This window comes from Megalobrama amblycephala, linkage group LG11, assembly GCF_018812025.1.
Source record: "Megalobrama amblycephala isolate DHTTF-2021 linkage group LG11, ASM1881202v1, whole genome shotgun sequence".
In the NCBI taxonomy this organism is placed as follows: domain Eukaryota; kingdom Metazoa; phylum Chordata; class Actinopteri; order Cypriniformes; family Xenocyprididae; genus Megalobrama; species Megalobrama amblycephala.
The window spans coordinates 25843681-25860473 of NC_063054.1; the positions used below are offsets into that span (position 1 = coordinate 25843681).

General features: G+C 39.5%; 1 protein-coding gene across 1 annotated transcript in view; it reads right to left on the minus strand.

Moving 5' to 3' along the window:
- Positions 1-1688, minus strand: part of rps6kc1 (ribosomal protein S6 kinase polypeptide 1) — a 57533-nt gene extending 55845 nt beyond the window's left edge. Inside the window, 3 exon segments of the mRNA XM_048206975.1 lie at positions 298-418; positions 913-948; positions 1488-1688. Coding sequence (XP_048062932.1) covers positions 298-418; positions 913-948; positions 1488-1589 — 259 coding nt within the window. The 5' untranslated portion in view covers positions 1590-1688.
- Positions 1689-16793: the final 15105 nt, after the last annotated feature.

A 16793-nucleotide genomic window follows, 5' to 3' on the forward strand; every position in this document is an offset into this window, starting at 1 on the left:
ATATATATATATATATATCTACATATATCTACATATATATATATATATATATATATACATACATATTATATATATATATATATATATATATATATATATATATATATATATATATATATATATATATATACACACACACACATATATATATATATATTTATTTATTTATTTATATTATTTTTTTTGCATTTTAGAATTAAAAACATCTACTTTGTTTATTTTTATTTAACATATTTAGCATATTTAACATAGGAGTTTCCATGTATGCTGCTGACACACAAACACACACACACTTACCAAAGACTTTAGCTTTAGCAAAGGGTGGAAAGAGCTCTGACTGCCCAAAGAGGTTTCGGTGTATCTGCCAAAGGTCTTGATGAAGCTTTTTGAAATCACTATACCTTTTCCACACTGTGATCTATTGAGAGCAATTCAGACAAATACAGACAGCCCGACAATGACTGTCTATTAGTAACTCACTCCAGTGCTCACTGAAGTCTGCTATGCTTTGTACAGTTTTCCAAACATTGTTTCCAGTGTAAATTAAATGGCATTTGCATTACATTTCACTTCTGCAGTGTGACAAATTTATGAGCAAAACAAGATTGTTATTTTTTCGTTCAAATCTATCATTGTATTCAATTGCAAATAATTTTCATTACATTAACATGCATTCATTTACTAAAACTACTGCATCACCTACAAAAGTAGCTTAAAAAAAATACCAATACAGCTTTTTGGCCTAAAACTAAAACATTTTCAGAGGTAGATCAAATTATTACATTTTGATGAAACATACTGAGCATTTTTCCCAGAGGAATAATTAGCACTGATGAATCGTTCACAATAAGACCAGTGACATGTACGAATAAGAGTAAATAAGGTCATTTTGACTGACTTTAAGATTCTCACCTCCTGAATGTCCTCTGGGTTCTTACGTGAGATAATCTGTGCAGAAAAGAGTGAAGAGACTAATATAGTCATGCTCTGAACTCTATATTATGAACAATAATGTTTTTTTGTAATAATAATGTAAAATTGTTTAGTCAGCTCTTTATTGTGTGTATGTGTGTGTATAAGAGGAAGGAGAAGGAAACAATCTGCACCATCTAAAAACACCATTTGTTTTATATTAAACAATATATTTACTGTATACGTATATTTGTATATGTCTAATTCAGACACATGATCTTGATCTGATGTTTCTGTTGACATGTGTCAAAGTTTGAGGAACATAGATAAGAAAAAACAAAAACAAAAATCACAGGTTTATGATTATGATATTACACAGCTGACTGTGACAGTTAAGAGATGCCTTAGATTTATTTGACATCAGTAAACACAGCACATATATATACATGGCATTACAGATGTGACATGACTGATCAAATCATCCACTCTGTTTTACTAGTTTGTGTTAGTGTTTCTGATAAACATTAGCGTTAGCACATGGGCACTACACCCAGGTAAAATTCGTCAAGTCTTACCCGGGCCGTGACTTTATACACCGTGTAGCCTTTCTTGTGTGTCGTAGGGTCGGTGACCGTGTAGAATCGCACAATTTCGTCTTTGTTCCGCGCGGAGATCATACTGAGACAAGCATCGCCATAGCAGGACAATTACCCGTACAAGAGACAGCAGAGCTACAGCTGAGCTCATGAATAATAATCAGGCCGTGCTGACGTTGCGTGGTAACCTTCCGGGGAGCGTCAAATACATGGCAAGTTACTTTAAAATTTAAAGAGATAGTTCACTTAAAAATGAAAATTCTGTCATCATTTACTCGCCCACAAGTTGTTACAAAACTGTATTAATTTCTTTCTTCCTATGAACACAAAAGAAGATATTTTGAAGAATGTCGGTAACCAAAGAGTTGATGGGCCCCATTGGCTTCCATAGTATTTTCCCCCATACTATGGAAATCAAATGGGGTCAATCAAATATTTGGTTACCCATATTCTTCAAAATATCTTCTTTTGTGTTCAGCAGTATTTAAGGAAAATGTGCTTTTCACTACTCCCATACAGTGTATGATTACAGAACAAACAATTTTTTTACTTAACATTGATGGATCAATACATTTGGGGAAATAAATCATCAAAGTGGTTTGTTTTACTTAAAAATCTTATAAATATATGAGGTGCAATCAGGAGAGGGCAAAAGGCCTATAATAATAATACTAATTATATCCAAGTTAATACTTATTCAAAACAATCACTTCAGCAGCGTTTGTACATGTATTTTCTGTTTATTTTGATAAATAACTTAAAGGAAATTTATTTTTGTTTAATAAATATACTGTCATTAAAATATGTTCCTTTAAAAATAGACAGCAAACAGATATTTCAAAACTTAAGATTCTGAAAACTTTGAAGGAGATCCCATAAAAATGTAATTACAGTAGAAACAATATATTATACAAACCCAATTCCAAAAAAGTTGGGACACTGTACAAATTGTGAATAAAAACAGAATGCAATGATGTGGAAGTTTCAAATTTCAATATTTTATTCAGAATACAACATAGAGATCAGTCATTCCCAAAGGCGGGGTCCCGACCCACAAGTAGGTCGCGGGAGATTTTGTATGGGTCGCCAAGTCGAGCACTATTTTTCAGTGTGCTATATACTCTTGATTAAAAATTTATATGTGTAGTTCACCAATTAGCCGCACGAGGGAGCTCGTCGTTTTCTTCCGTTTTTTTTTTTTTTTTTTTGTTCTTTAGCTGCGCTCTGCACTCGGCAACCAGCCATAAAAATGGATGCTTGGCTAATTAAGAAGAAAAAAACAGCTAAAGACCAGGCTAACACTGCCAACAGCCAAAATACCGTCCCGAGGGAGGCCAGCTTGAAAATAAACTAGCTAATGTTAGCAAAGCTACTTCAAGTGAAAAACGCCATAATGATGAAGAATGTGAGGAAAGCGGAACCAGTGGATGCTTTCGACCAGACACCGGAGCAGGTAACGTTACTTCTGAGGATTTGGGAGAACAGCCTCCAAATAAGAAAAGAAAAACAAGACCAAGGCCATATAAAGACTACTTTCTGAAATATGGTTTTGTTAATTATTCCAAAACGAACCAAGAAGCTCGACCCATGTGTGTTATATGCAGCGAAAACTCGCAAATGAGAGTTTAAAACCAACTAAACTAAAAAGACATTTGGAAACACTTCACTTCGACTTGGCAAAGAAACCTCTGTTCATATTATTCTGATAGATGTGCAAAGCATTGAATGTTATATGAAAGGCATGCATTGATTCTGTCTGGTTTTATTGATGATAGGAAGAAAAATAAATGATTGCCCTATTTTGCACTTTGTCTCATTAAGTATAAATTGTGTACACTGTAATGATGAGAATATGAAAACAATGAGATGCCCTGTCAACTCTTCCTTTTTCATTTCACCTCTGCATTTTACTTATTGTCAACAACAGGTAAATAAAAAATAATTGTGCTTTGTCAAATATCTGTATCTCTTTTAAATAGTTAAGTGGAACCTTAACTGACCTTAAAAAATGGTCATACATATTTTGTTAATGCATAAATTCTCTTTGTGATATATGAACTATATGGGCCTAATGTTTATTGGGTCACAAGGATTTATCGAATTAAAATGTGGGTCCCCAGAAAAAAAGTTTGGGAAACACTGATATAATGCATGTGAATGGTAGCATGTCTAGCATCAGCTATCAGATTAAAAAAAACATGCACAGACAAATCCATATTAAACCCTGCGGCTCGTGACGACACATTGATGTCTTAAGACACGAAACTGCAACGGTTGGAGTTAAAAATCTTCATCTGTGTTCTACTGAAGAAACAAATACACCTACATCTTGGATGAAAAATCTTCATTTTTGTGTGAAGTATTCCTTTAAGAACTGGGGTTGTCAATAGAAAAGGAAAACTGTTGTATAAAATAGATTCGTCTGAATGTGTCCCGCACCCTCAGTGCCTCAGCTGATGCCCTGTTCCCTCAAAGACCTTTAATGTAACCCAGCTCACTGCCCTCTGCGCCATCAGTACTGTCAGGCTCTGCACCGTGGTTCCCATTGGCCCTTCGCAGGAAGTTGTGCAGGATGCAAGTTGCCTTCACAATGCTGTCAACTGTCTCTGGAGCCACTTACAGATGGTGCTGGTAGACTCTCCAGCACTGGCTGAGAATGCCAAAAACATTCTCAACTACACATCAAGCCCTGGAGAGCCGGTAGTTAAACACATGCTGGTCATCTGGCAGATGTCTTCCAGGGTAGGGACGGAGGAGAAAAGTTTTCAAAGGGAATGCCTCATCTGCAACAATAACAAATGGTAACGCCCCCAGCTCTGGTGCAGATGGCAGATGAGAAGGCTTGAGAAGGAACGTTTAAACTCCCAGTATTTAAGGCCTGTCCCAATAAAGAATTGGAAAATATTCCACCATCGGTGTTGCTGCCTGATGCCCCTACATCCACCACTAGGAAGCGATAGTCAGCACCTACCAAGGCAAACAGAACCACAGAAAAGGTGCCCTTATAATTGAAAAACTGGGAGCCAGAATTAGCTGGTGCCTGAATCACAATGTGCTTCCCATCCAAAGCACCGATACAATTGGGGAAGTTCCATTTTTCAGAAAATCTCAGGGCAGTTGTCTTCCAGAACTCCTCATTGGAGACTGGCATGTAGGTGTTTTTTAAGGTCTCCCAGAGGACATCACAGGTTTGCTTCACAATGTTGGACACCGTGGAAATTCCAAGGTGGAAACTGGCGGCTATGGTGGTGAAAGAATCCCCAGTGCTAAGGAATATGAGGAAAATAAATGAGGAGAATTGATTAGTAGATAGTGTAAATAAACCATATTTTATCAATAGTAAAAAATTATTGTTCAGACATGTGATTAACAATAAAGGGTAAAACTATTCCTGGGTCTTCTGTGATGATTTGAATTCAGTTATATCCTGTCATTGTGTGTTATTTGTGTAACCTTTGTTACATTTTTTAGCTTTACAATAGAAAACTAAAATACCTTGTGAATGTTTATTTAAACTATAGGTCTAGCAGTTGAAACTTCTATCTGTAGTCCATAGCCATACAATTTCCCCACTGTGGGACAAATAAAGGTTTTCTTATCTTAGACAGAAGCCTATTTATAGCCTGGGCTACTCACAGTATATGTGAGTGGGTTTCTTTTCTGTAAACGAAATGTCCAGTAGATGTCACTAGCTATTCAATCAACATTAACCTTTGACAGGTATTGCATTTCTCAGGAGATTACAGCTCTTGTGGGAGTACATGCAAGTCGCTGTAGGCTATAGACTAGGATTACATAACCTTTTGAGGTAAAACTTGTTGAATTTTTTTTTTTAAACCTAATTGTGTCAGTGACTATGGAAAGTGAATGTGTTGCTGTCAGTATGACTGTGGCACTTAAATGTTTACATTGTGACTGGAAACATCATAATATCAACACTTGAACATGACAATCAGTGACCTGATATTAAGAGGACAGCTCACCTTAAGCAGACTGCCAAACACTGCTCCGGATCGATTGGTTCCCAGAAGTTTGTGGTTTGTCTTGTCAGATGCGGTGCCACTGTCTGGAGGAGCTCCTCAAATTGTCCCATGGACATTCTAAAGTAAGTACGGAACCGGCCATGATAAAGTTTTAGCTCCTGTACAAGATTAGCTTCCATGGTCGTATCAGGACAGATAGGAAGTTCATAGGTCACAAGGCTGGGCTCTGGGACAGAAGTGAACTCTGGAGTGGACTCATGGACTGAGGTGGACTCTGGAGCAGTCTCATGGGTTGGAGTGGTTTCTGGAGCTGACTCATCAACTGAGGAGCAGTGCACGGCCCAAACACACAAAATGGCCATAGCCGTAACGGGTAACACAATTGACAGCAGCAACACCTCAGAAACTCCCAGACTTAACATTACCACTGGGATGCTCGCTGCTCGCACCAACGTCAGTGGTGTGTCCTCCAGACTTGAAGCCAGTCTCCAAAGCTTAGGGAAAGCCTTACTGTCTACATGTGCAGTGCACCGGGAACACAGATGTGGCACCCATGATGGCTGAAGACTCTGGTGAGGCACCTGTGAAGGCTGGAGACTCTGGCGTAGGGTTCGTAATGGCTGGAGGCTCTGGTGTGGCGACCATCTTGTCTGATGACACAGGTGTAGCGGCCATGACAGCTGGAGGTTCAGGCGTTGCAGCCATCTTGTCCGAAGACACAGGCGGAGTGGCCAGCTTGTCCGAAGACACAGACGGAGCGGCCATCTTGTCCAAAGACACAGGTTGAGCGGCCCATCTTGTCTGAAGACAATGGCTTGGCGGCCATTACAGGACGAGACTCTGGAATGGCGGCCATCTTGATCGGGGACTCTGACATGGCAGCCATCTTGTGAACAGGCTTGGAAGTGAGAGCCATCTTGTGAACAGGCTCTGATGCAGGAACTAGGACGAGAAGGTACATAAAGCACAGGAGTGGCAAAAGCATTATTACTGGGCATGGTGGGTAAATGAAGCCTCATGAAGCACTGAGGCTTTCCCCTGACTGTTCCTGGAAAAGATTCAAAGCTTCAAGAGTGTCGAGAACAGCGCCATCTGGTGCTTATTTAAAACATATCAGCCAGAAGCTTTTGGAAGAAGCTCTGTCAGATGACGTAACCACCACACGCTCCACAGTTTCATTATGTGTACAAATAAAAGCCTTACACGTGTGTTTCATTTGTCCATTAAATAAATTAATTTACCCTTTTAAAGTGTGACAATAAAATATTATATGACCTTACATGATTTAATATGATGTAATGTACTAATACTACACGCATTCACTAGTGAAAAAGGACATTGTGGTTATACTATCATCTGTTTTTAAATGTGCTTATGACACTTTGATAGTGCTTGTGTAACTGTAGGAAAGACAGAAAGGGGATAAAATTGTGTTAATTATTTTTATTGACCCATCAAGACTGAGACAACGAGGACTCGTTAAGTAAGATCTGGGGTTCGAACCTTCTGATACGCAAAGCGAAACGCGCACGTGATTGGATAGAAAGTGAGGCTTCATTTGTCATCGATCACGTGACCAATACACACCCCGATAGAAACCTTCGCTAGAAATTGTGCCGCATGCGCGATACGCACATCGAAGCCTCAGTGTCATACGTAACATCACTACATGGTGGTGATCTTGATGTGCCAAGCTCCATTGCCATCAGATGAGTGCAAAGTCAGGCAGGTCCGTAATGACCAGAATGACCAGAAACAACCCAGCTAACACACGACGTAACAGTTACGTAATGTATTCGTACTTTTTGGTAATTTAATGACTTACTAACTGACAACGTAACTGCGACGTCGCATGCCAGTAATTTCATTACCTTCAGATTACCATCTCACAACGTCGTCAGTACGATCTCCTAACGTTATAAGAAAACCAAGGACGTTCCAGATACGTACTCTATTGGTAATATAATGGTCATTCCATGACTTACTGGCAACGTAACAGCAACGTCATGTGCTGGTAATTTCATTACCACCATCATTTACACCTTCTTTATATGTTATTATTAACAGAATTTGCCATTTAAAATGTGTAATTAAACGTCAGACACAAGACTGAAATGTCCCTTAAGTCAGAATATGGATGACTGCTTTTTATATAGTGACGTGACATACAGCGCGCGCCTCCACAAATGGAGTGCGCGCGCGCCCACAGTATGTTGACAAGTGAGTGAAGTTAATTTTTCTGAGAGAAGAATTTATTTTTCCGGGGTGACAACGAATAAATGGCTTTTATAAAAATGTATAAAGTTAACTTTGGAAAGACACAAAACCTTTTTTTATTGTTATGTTTACGTTAGTGCTGGTGGCCGTTAGAGTTGCCATGGCAACCGGGAAAACGTTCAAGCTGCTGGAGAGGACAGCGTCAACGTTTCTCCGTGTTTCTCGTCAGTTTTATAGCAATAAAGTTCAACAACTGCGTCAGATTGGTTAAGTAACATTACCCACAGTCTACTAAGTACTTTTGTTAATATTTTTACCTCTGTGATTATATGGTATCTTTCCTTGATCGTCTGAAATATATGTTAGCAAAATGTTACGCTAGCATAGCATATGTTTTTTAATAATACTGAGTGCAAAACGTCTTGAATGCTTTTAGGCTATATGTTTTATTTTATTATTTTTATTTAGAGTTTTGATCATGTTCTGTGTGTTTTTCACAATAAATGAATTTAATTCATTTTGAGCTCTGCATTCATCATTCACAGCTGTTGGAATAGCCTTTAAATTAGTTTGGGCAAATGAGGACATAAATTAGGTTAAACTACTGCATGTCCGCCCATAGAAAAACAAATAAATATAAAAATTACCAACTGATTACCAGCACACAACTATTGATACACAACGTTGCCACGACGTTGCAGTTACTAACTGGCAACGTCACAAAGTTACGTTGTGGCAACGTATCCGGGAATTTCACTTTTCCGGTTGCCACAACGTAACTAGTTACGTCGCCACGACGAAAGTTTGGTCACCAAATTACGTTGCAGTTACGTAACAGTCACGTATTTTGGTTAGCTGGGAATGGATGCAATGACCAGAAACTTTTGGAATATGTAGAATATGTTGGAACTGTAGAATATGTGTGTGTCATATTTATTCATGTATGTTCAGGAGCCAGATGTTTGAAAATGGACATGGTAAGGGGGTGTAGAGCAGGTGTTATGTTCTGTGGAGGTCACACATTAAATTGGTTCATCATAAAGTTATCACACGACTCCTCTGTTTTCTGCACATCTACGTGGTGTCAGAAGCTGGATCGCTGACAAATCATGGCTCAAAATCTGCAGCTCATATATCCGCTCGTATTTGATGACGACATCGCTAACAACTGGCTGAAATTCAAGAGGGAATGGGACATATACTGCAAAGCAGGGCTGTCGGACAAATCAAAAAAGGTGCAAGCTTACACTCTCCTCAATTTAGCTGGTTCGGATGCCCTAGATAAATATTCATTTAAGTCATTTCACTTTCATGAGGGTGAGGACAAAGAGGATCCTGACACATTAATAAAAAATTTTGATGAGATATGCTTGCCAGAACGAAATGTGATAATGATAATAATGATAATGGGTTCTATGATATTAGACTGTGTAGCCTATAATAAAAGTAATGAATTTCAAACCTGAACCAAACATATTTTTATTCAAAGACCAACAGTTTGTCATTAGTCTTTAGTCTGCCACAAAAAAAAACAACAACATTAAAATCATGAACTCAAATGTCATTGTGAAAAGAAAAAAACAATGACTGTTGTAAGTAACAGTAAGTAACAGTGCATAAATCAGACTTTTCTGTATAGCCTAATGCTAATAAGCTTAAACGAAAATAACGAAATAATTGTGTAGTGAAGTATTTTTTTGTACACAGTGCTGCGAACAATCAATCACTCCGTCCTCATCACCGTCCGCATCACTGTCCTCCTCGCGGCTGCAGCAACTTGCACTCTCTTCATCAAGGCTTAAACAAAAAGGGCATGCAATGCATATCTAAATTCGCGGCCAGCCGCCTACGGTATTTTTTTAGAACTTAGAAAAAAGATGCTGCAGCCAATGAGCAGCCGGCGGGGCTCACGACTCAACCTCCGCAGACAGTTTTTAATGTATATGAGACAATAACTACTCAAGATTTTGCTTTAGTATAATTTTCGGGACAATTAGGGCCAGATTCGGGATTCGGGACAACAGTTTAGATTTCGGGACTGTCCCGAATTTTTCGGGACGTCTGGTCACCCTAGATAATGGCCAGACATGCATTCAATATCATGGTGCAAAAACCTGACGAAGGTATTCAATCTTACATGGCTACATTAAAACTATTGGCTAAAAAATGCAACTTCGGCTCGCTAACTGATGAACTAATAATGACACAGTTTGTGCTCAACTATTAAAGGAAAAAGACTTGACATTAGAATCAGCAGTCAGGCTATGTTTGCTGTTTGAGCATTCAGAAAGGAGTACTAAGGAGCTCAAGAGAGAGGCTGAAGTGTGTGCAGTGCAGCAGAACAAAAGGCGATGTAACAATTGCGGGGGTGAGCACGCTTATGGAGCGCAACAAATGCCCGGCTTTTAACAAACGCTGTAACAACAAATGGAATCACTACGCTAAGTTTTGTAGATCCAACCCTCAAAACATAAGTGGGCGTATGGCACCATTTAGTGGAACTGGTGAAAAAAACCTACACAGAGTAAATGAAGTGGAAAGTGAGGTCCACCAAGATTATTTTCATTGTGAAAGTGTTGACCTGCTTGCAAACAAAGGAAAAATATTCACCACTCTCTCAACAACCTGTAACAAGCAAGTCAAGCTAAAAATAGACACTGGAGCTAAATGCAATGTTATGTCTTTATCCACATTGCAGTATGTTGACCACAACACCAAAATTGACCACTCAAACAAAGTAAATCTGATAGCCTATGGTGGTCAAACAATTCAGACACTGGGCACTGCCACCCTTTCAGGGGGAAAATTTTTATTCCACATAGTGGATAGAAATGTTAAGAGCCTGTTGGGTCTTCCAGACAACATGAGGTTAAATCTCATACAATTTAGCCCAGAAGTACATGCAGTACAACAACAGGCTCCTGAGATGAGAGATTATCAGGACTTGTTTCGTACTGACACTGTTGGTAAGCTTCCAGTCATATATCACGTGCGCCTGGATGAATCGGTGCATCCTACTGTGTGTGCCCCCTGAAGGATCCCGCTGGCCATGAAAGACAAAGTTGCACAAGACTTGAAAAGGATGATCAGACTGGGTATTATCTCGCCAGTGGAGGAGGCTACTCTGTGGGTATCTGCCATGGCAGCTGCAGTCAAAAAGGATGGTACGGTACGCATATGCATTGACCCTGTGCATCTTAATAAGGCTCTCCTGAGGCCTCATCACCTGTTAAAGACTGTAGAGCAAGTGATTACTGATATGCCACAGGTAAAGGTCTTCAGCATTTTAGATGCAAAGTGTGGATTCTGGCAGATCCCTCTGGATGAGGAATCATCGAAACTCACAACTTTTATGACCCCGTTCGGAAGATACAAATTTTTACGAATGCCATATGGGATTTCACCTGGAAGTGAAGTTTTTCAGAGATGCATAGAACAGCTCTTTTCTGGACAGCCATGCGAAATGATAAAATAATGTCGTGGATGACATTTTGATCTGGGGCTCTCCTGTTGAGGAACACGACAAATGTGTGTTAGACCGTGTCAGAGCCATCAATATGCAGCTGAACCCGACAAACTCGCATTTGCATCAAGATATCTCACTGACACTGAAGCATGTTATGCACAGATTGAGAATGAAGTCTCTTGGGACTAGTCTTTGCCTGTATAAAATTCCATGATTATATATATGGCCGCCCAGTAACTGTGGAGACGGATCATCAGCCCCTCATATCTATCCTGAGGAAGCATCTGCACACAGCGTCGGTGTACAGCCAGCGAATGATACAGTAACAGGATAACAAGATAACAAGGTGACGTGGTCCAATGAGTGTCCAGTGAACTGAGTTGCAGGGAAACATGAGGTGAACAAACAATGGAGACACAGGGAACACAGACAGGGATCGTGACAGATTTATAATTCATTATATATATCATTTGAGGAACACATTTAGACTAAAAAGTAACTATATCCCATATTCAGCTGTTTAGGCTCACTTACTTTTATTTTGATAAAGTAAGTACAAATGATGTGAGGAATTGTGCAAATGCACTTTAATTCTCATGTGATAAAATAGCCAGTTATGTTTTAGACTTCATGACTATGGATGCTTATGGGTAGCAATATTCAATTTGAAATGTAATATGCAAAATGGCAATGCATTTCTGTATTTAACTTTACATTTTCGTACCCCAAGTGCAATCATTTCTGATTTGCAATCTCAACAACCATTAATGAATAGTTGGTGAATTCAGTGATATGAAAAGGAAATCACAGTATCTGAGAACCTAGACTTTATAATATCATGTCTGTTGCATGTATGTTGTGTAGAATCCATTTGTTCATTATTCTACTCTTTACAGTCTTTACTGTCAGAGTTATTCAATATGATTATAGCTTAAAAAGAATGTCAGACACAAAGATTTACTCCAAAAAAATCTACACTGCTCAAAAAAATAAATTAAATTAAAGCTGCAAGCAGAGATGAAAGGGCTCTCGCACCTGGACTCACCGCCACCCGGTGGCCTTAGGAAAACTGTGAACATTGGGTGATATTCATTTAAGCGGATGAATAGAGGAGAAATATGGCAAAGTCATTTTGATGGTCAAAGTCATATACAAATGTGTTTCTGGGAATGAATTGCAGTGAAAAGCATGCCATTTCCTGTTTCCAACAGGTGGCGCTATGACTAACTGAATATTGGCATATAGATGTCTTCAGGCCAGGACTCTTATCACACATGTAAAGTTTGGGGCAGATCAGACACTGTATTCCTGAGTTACAACAGTTTCCTCTTTCATGGCGAAACATCAGATTTTATCAGGCCGCCATGGACACGCTTTTCAACAAAAACTCAAAATCTTTGCAATATAACATTGTTAAGGCGTTAAGATTAGACTGACCATATATGATGTGGTTCTGGTTAAATCTCTATGAGGAATTAATCACAGTGTGAAACAAGTCATTTCCTGTTGCCAACAGGTGGCGCTATGACTGTAACTGAATATTGCCATGTAGTTGTCTTCAGGCCAGGACTCTAATAAAACTTTTGCAAGTTTGGGGCAGATCGGACATTGTATGCCCAAGTTATAACAACATCCTGTTTCATGGCAAAACATCGAATTTGTCAGGCCGCCACGGACATGCCCTTCAGTGAAAAGTAAAGATCTTCGCAATTTAACGTCACAAAGGCCTTTAGATTAGACTGACCAAATATGATGTTGAGAAAATTCTAAATATTTCACTTCCTGTTGGGTTTTCAGATTTTGCACCCAGGGGCACGAAGGGCGCTTAAAGGGTTAGTTCACCCAAAAATGAAAATTCTGTCATTTATTACTTACCCTCATGCCGTTCCACACCCATAAGACCTTCGTTAATCCTCGGAACACAAATTAAGATATTTTTGTTGAAATCCGATGGCTCCGTGAGGCCTGCATAAGGAGCAATGACATTTCCTCTCTCAAGATCCATAAAGGTTCATGTGAGTTCATGTGAGTACAGTGGTTCAATATTAATATTACAAAGCGAACGAGAATATTTTTGGTGCGCCAAAAAAAAAAAAAAAAAAAAAAAAAAAACGACTTATATAGTGATGGCCGATTTCAAAACACTGCTTCAGGAAGCTTCGGAGTACAATGAATCAGTGTGTCGAATCAGCTGTTTGGAGCGCCAAAGTAATGTGATATCAGCAGTTTGGTGGCTTGACCCGTGATCCGAATCATGATTCGATACGCTGATTCATTATGCTCCGAAGCTTCCTGAAGCAGTGTTTTGAAATTGGCTATAACATTCCCTATGGCATCTCCAGAATATTTCATGTCTGTCACATGTGCTCAGTGTGAACCTGCTCTCATCCGTGAAGAGAACGGGGCACCAATGGCAGGGCACAGATCACAATAGAAGACGTCGAGCCCTCATGCCACCCCCATGAAGTCTGTTTCTGACAGTTTGGTTTGAAACATGGACACTAGTAGCCTGTTGGAGGTCTTTCTGTAGGGCTCTGGCAGTGCTCCTCCTGTTCCTCCTCGTACAAAGGAGCAGATACCAGTCCTGCTGCTGGGTTGTGGCCTTTCTACCTCCCAGCACTCCTTAAATTCATAAATATCCACATTACCGCCTCAGAAATTACTAATTTTTAATCAATAAATATAATTAGAATAAGACACAGAGCCATTACAAATCAAATGAAATCATTAACAACAAAATTCATCTTTGCATTGCAGAGGTGGCAGAGAAGATGCATCTGAATTGCTAAATTACAAATGTATAAATAACATTGAAAATAATGTTTTAAAAATATTTTTTTATTGAATGTTTGTATAAAAGCAATATCATGTTTACAGTCATGCTCAAATTTGTGAAAACAGCTCTCTTGTGATATTTCACAGTATAATACAAAAATCCAGATCTCATACAAGTACTTTTTTGCAACCATATCTTGATTTTTTTGAGCATTTGTATTAATTTTGGTGAATTTTTTTGACTCAATCCCTCATTAATTTATGAACCGGCACAATAAATAAATCAAATTAGAAGTAAATTATTGATTGCATTTGAAGCAGTAAGTTTTACATCCAATCACATTAATGATGTTAATAAATAAATCAGATAATGCCCCAGCAATTTTTGCAATATCCCAGCAGTTGTGGTCTTGACCAGTCTTGAAACAAAATCCCGAGCCCTCTTAATCTGAGACCGAGACAAGACTGAGTAAAAATTGAGACCGAGACAAGACCAAGACCTTCAAAAAATGGTCTTAAGACCGGTCTCGAATACTACAATACTATTGGACAGACTGATATCCCTGAAGTTTAATTGACTGTATTTAATTTTTAAGTTTAATCATACTGTGATAATTGAGTATTCCCTTAATTTTTTTGAGCAGTGTATTTCAGAAACACATTTGATTGCTGTAACACAGTTCGTATGTACGAGAAGAAGGAGAGTTCGCGGGAACCGGCGAACGTTGAAACAAACTTTAATATAAAATAAACAAAGAACCCTTGCGGACGTCTGCCGGCCACACAAACATAATAAAACATAACGTAAAGTCCAGGCCTGGTCCTCTCTCGTCGTTCACTGTCGTCGCTCCTCCTTCTATGCTCCCGGAGCTCTTCCGTGAGAGACTCAAGGCCGGTGCACCTCCCAGGTGTAGCTCGTTAACTCTCGCGCCACCGGCCTCGTGCCGTTCCCTCACGTCTCTTGCCCGCCCTGCTTGCCACAATTGTTTTGTTGTTGTTGTTGAACCTATTCTTCAATGTCTCTATCACAGTCTCCTCTACACTGACACAGAGCTGTGCACTTTAAGGAGGCTTTTTTTGCAGCCACAACTTAAGAGTGGACTGGCTTGCCTGTGGAAGAGTTGACCTCAATGGTCTCCAATCGCTTGGGTCCATCCAACCCCAGACTGAGATGGCATATTTGGTGCCATCACAAATGTTTTTTCCCTCAACAGTGTCCCAAATGCCACCCACAACTGCTCAATGTCCAGCTCTGACACATGTGTAATGGCTAGAACCACGACATCTGTGTCCACAGTGCACAAGGTGACCTTTTTAAATCCTTTCCTTGCAGAATCTGTCACATGGAGTAGCATACTTCCCTCTGCCTCTTCATGTATGAAGGCAATCTGATTTGATTCTCGTGCAGGCCAGTGTGCCAAAACAGAAACTGAAGACTTTCTTGCTGTCTCATGGTACACCAGTTGTCAATGGTGACAAGCAGATAGTCTTGAATCAGTGTACTGATTGTAGGTCCATATCATCAGGATGTGGAGACTACTGGCAGTTACAAATCCAAGGTCCTTCCTGTGTTCTATGCCTTCACTGGCTGTGACACAATATCTGTATTTGCAACCAGGGGCAAGAAGATAGCATGGGATACCTGGAATGCAGATGACAACAGAGCCCAAATTCCCCCAACTAAGGATGTACTGGTGCAGCACCTCAAAAAAGCAGTGTACCAAGGAGAACAAGCTGGGGTTGGTTGGACCCAACCATTTGGAGACCATTCCCTCCAAACATGCCCCTGTGGGGCCCATGCTGGCTTTTTGCGGGACAGTGGGCTAGGGCCAGCCCACACCAAACTTACTGTAAACAGGCCCAGTGTGGGCTTGCCCAGGCAAATCCCACAGCTTTGGGCTCACTGCAGGCTCTCTGTGAGCAGTCCACACTAGCGAACTGCCCACATTAAGCCCATGATGGCCCAGTGTGGGCCAGCCCCTTCAGGCCTAGAGCAACTTTTGTACCTCTAGGCCCATAACAAGCTGAAAAACACTGTCACATGACTAGCAGCAACAGAACATTAAACGCTAACAGATCTGTCTAGATCTCAACATCTTTACATATTACAATCCAGTTTGACTATTTCTTTCATACAAAACTTTTAGATGTTGAAGTTTTATTGAAAATAGTACATTTTGAAGTGACCGTTATGGATATGAGTGTTTGTTTTAGTTGGGCTCTTGACCCTTAACTTTTCAGCATCAGTTATTCTCTGGCTGCTATAACTGTGAGTTTCTGAAATACATTTGTTTTAGCAAAAATTGCAAGAGAAATTTTGTTAGATAAAGTTGATTACTTATTGATAATTCAATCATCATGTAGTGGTCAGAATCAAAGAGATTTACATTTTACAGAGAAAGATTTAGGGAATATTTGAGTGCCAGTCATTGACCATTTCTTTTTTAATGATCATTAAAGGTGCTAAAGAGGATGTTTTGTTTTATACATTTTTGCAATATTACTTGAAACTGTCTTTACTAACTGATAAAAGACTATTTATTAGGTGCACTGAAAGGAATAATATTAATATAAATCATCTGTGCATGAGGTAGGGCCTTAAAAACATCAGCCAATTTGACCAAATTTTCAGGGGCACTGCGCTAGCAGCCTGCTGGGGACCCTTACGCTAGCCCTAAGTGGGCCCGTAAAGGGCCAGTACAGACTTGTTTGCAGGGTTTTGGTCATCTCTTCCACAGTCAAGCCAGACTATCCTTTACTCTTAAGCTGTGGCTGCAAGAAAGGCTGCCGGTCGGCAAAAAAACATAGCACAAAAAAGTGTATAATAAAAAATGCAGAGGAGTA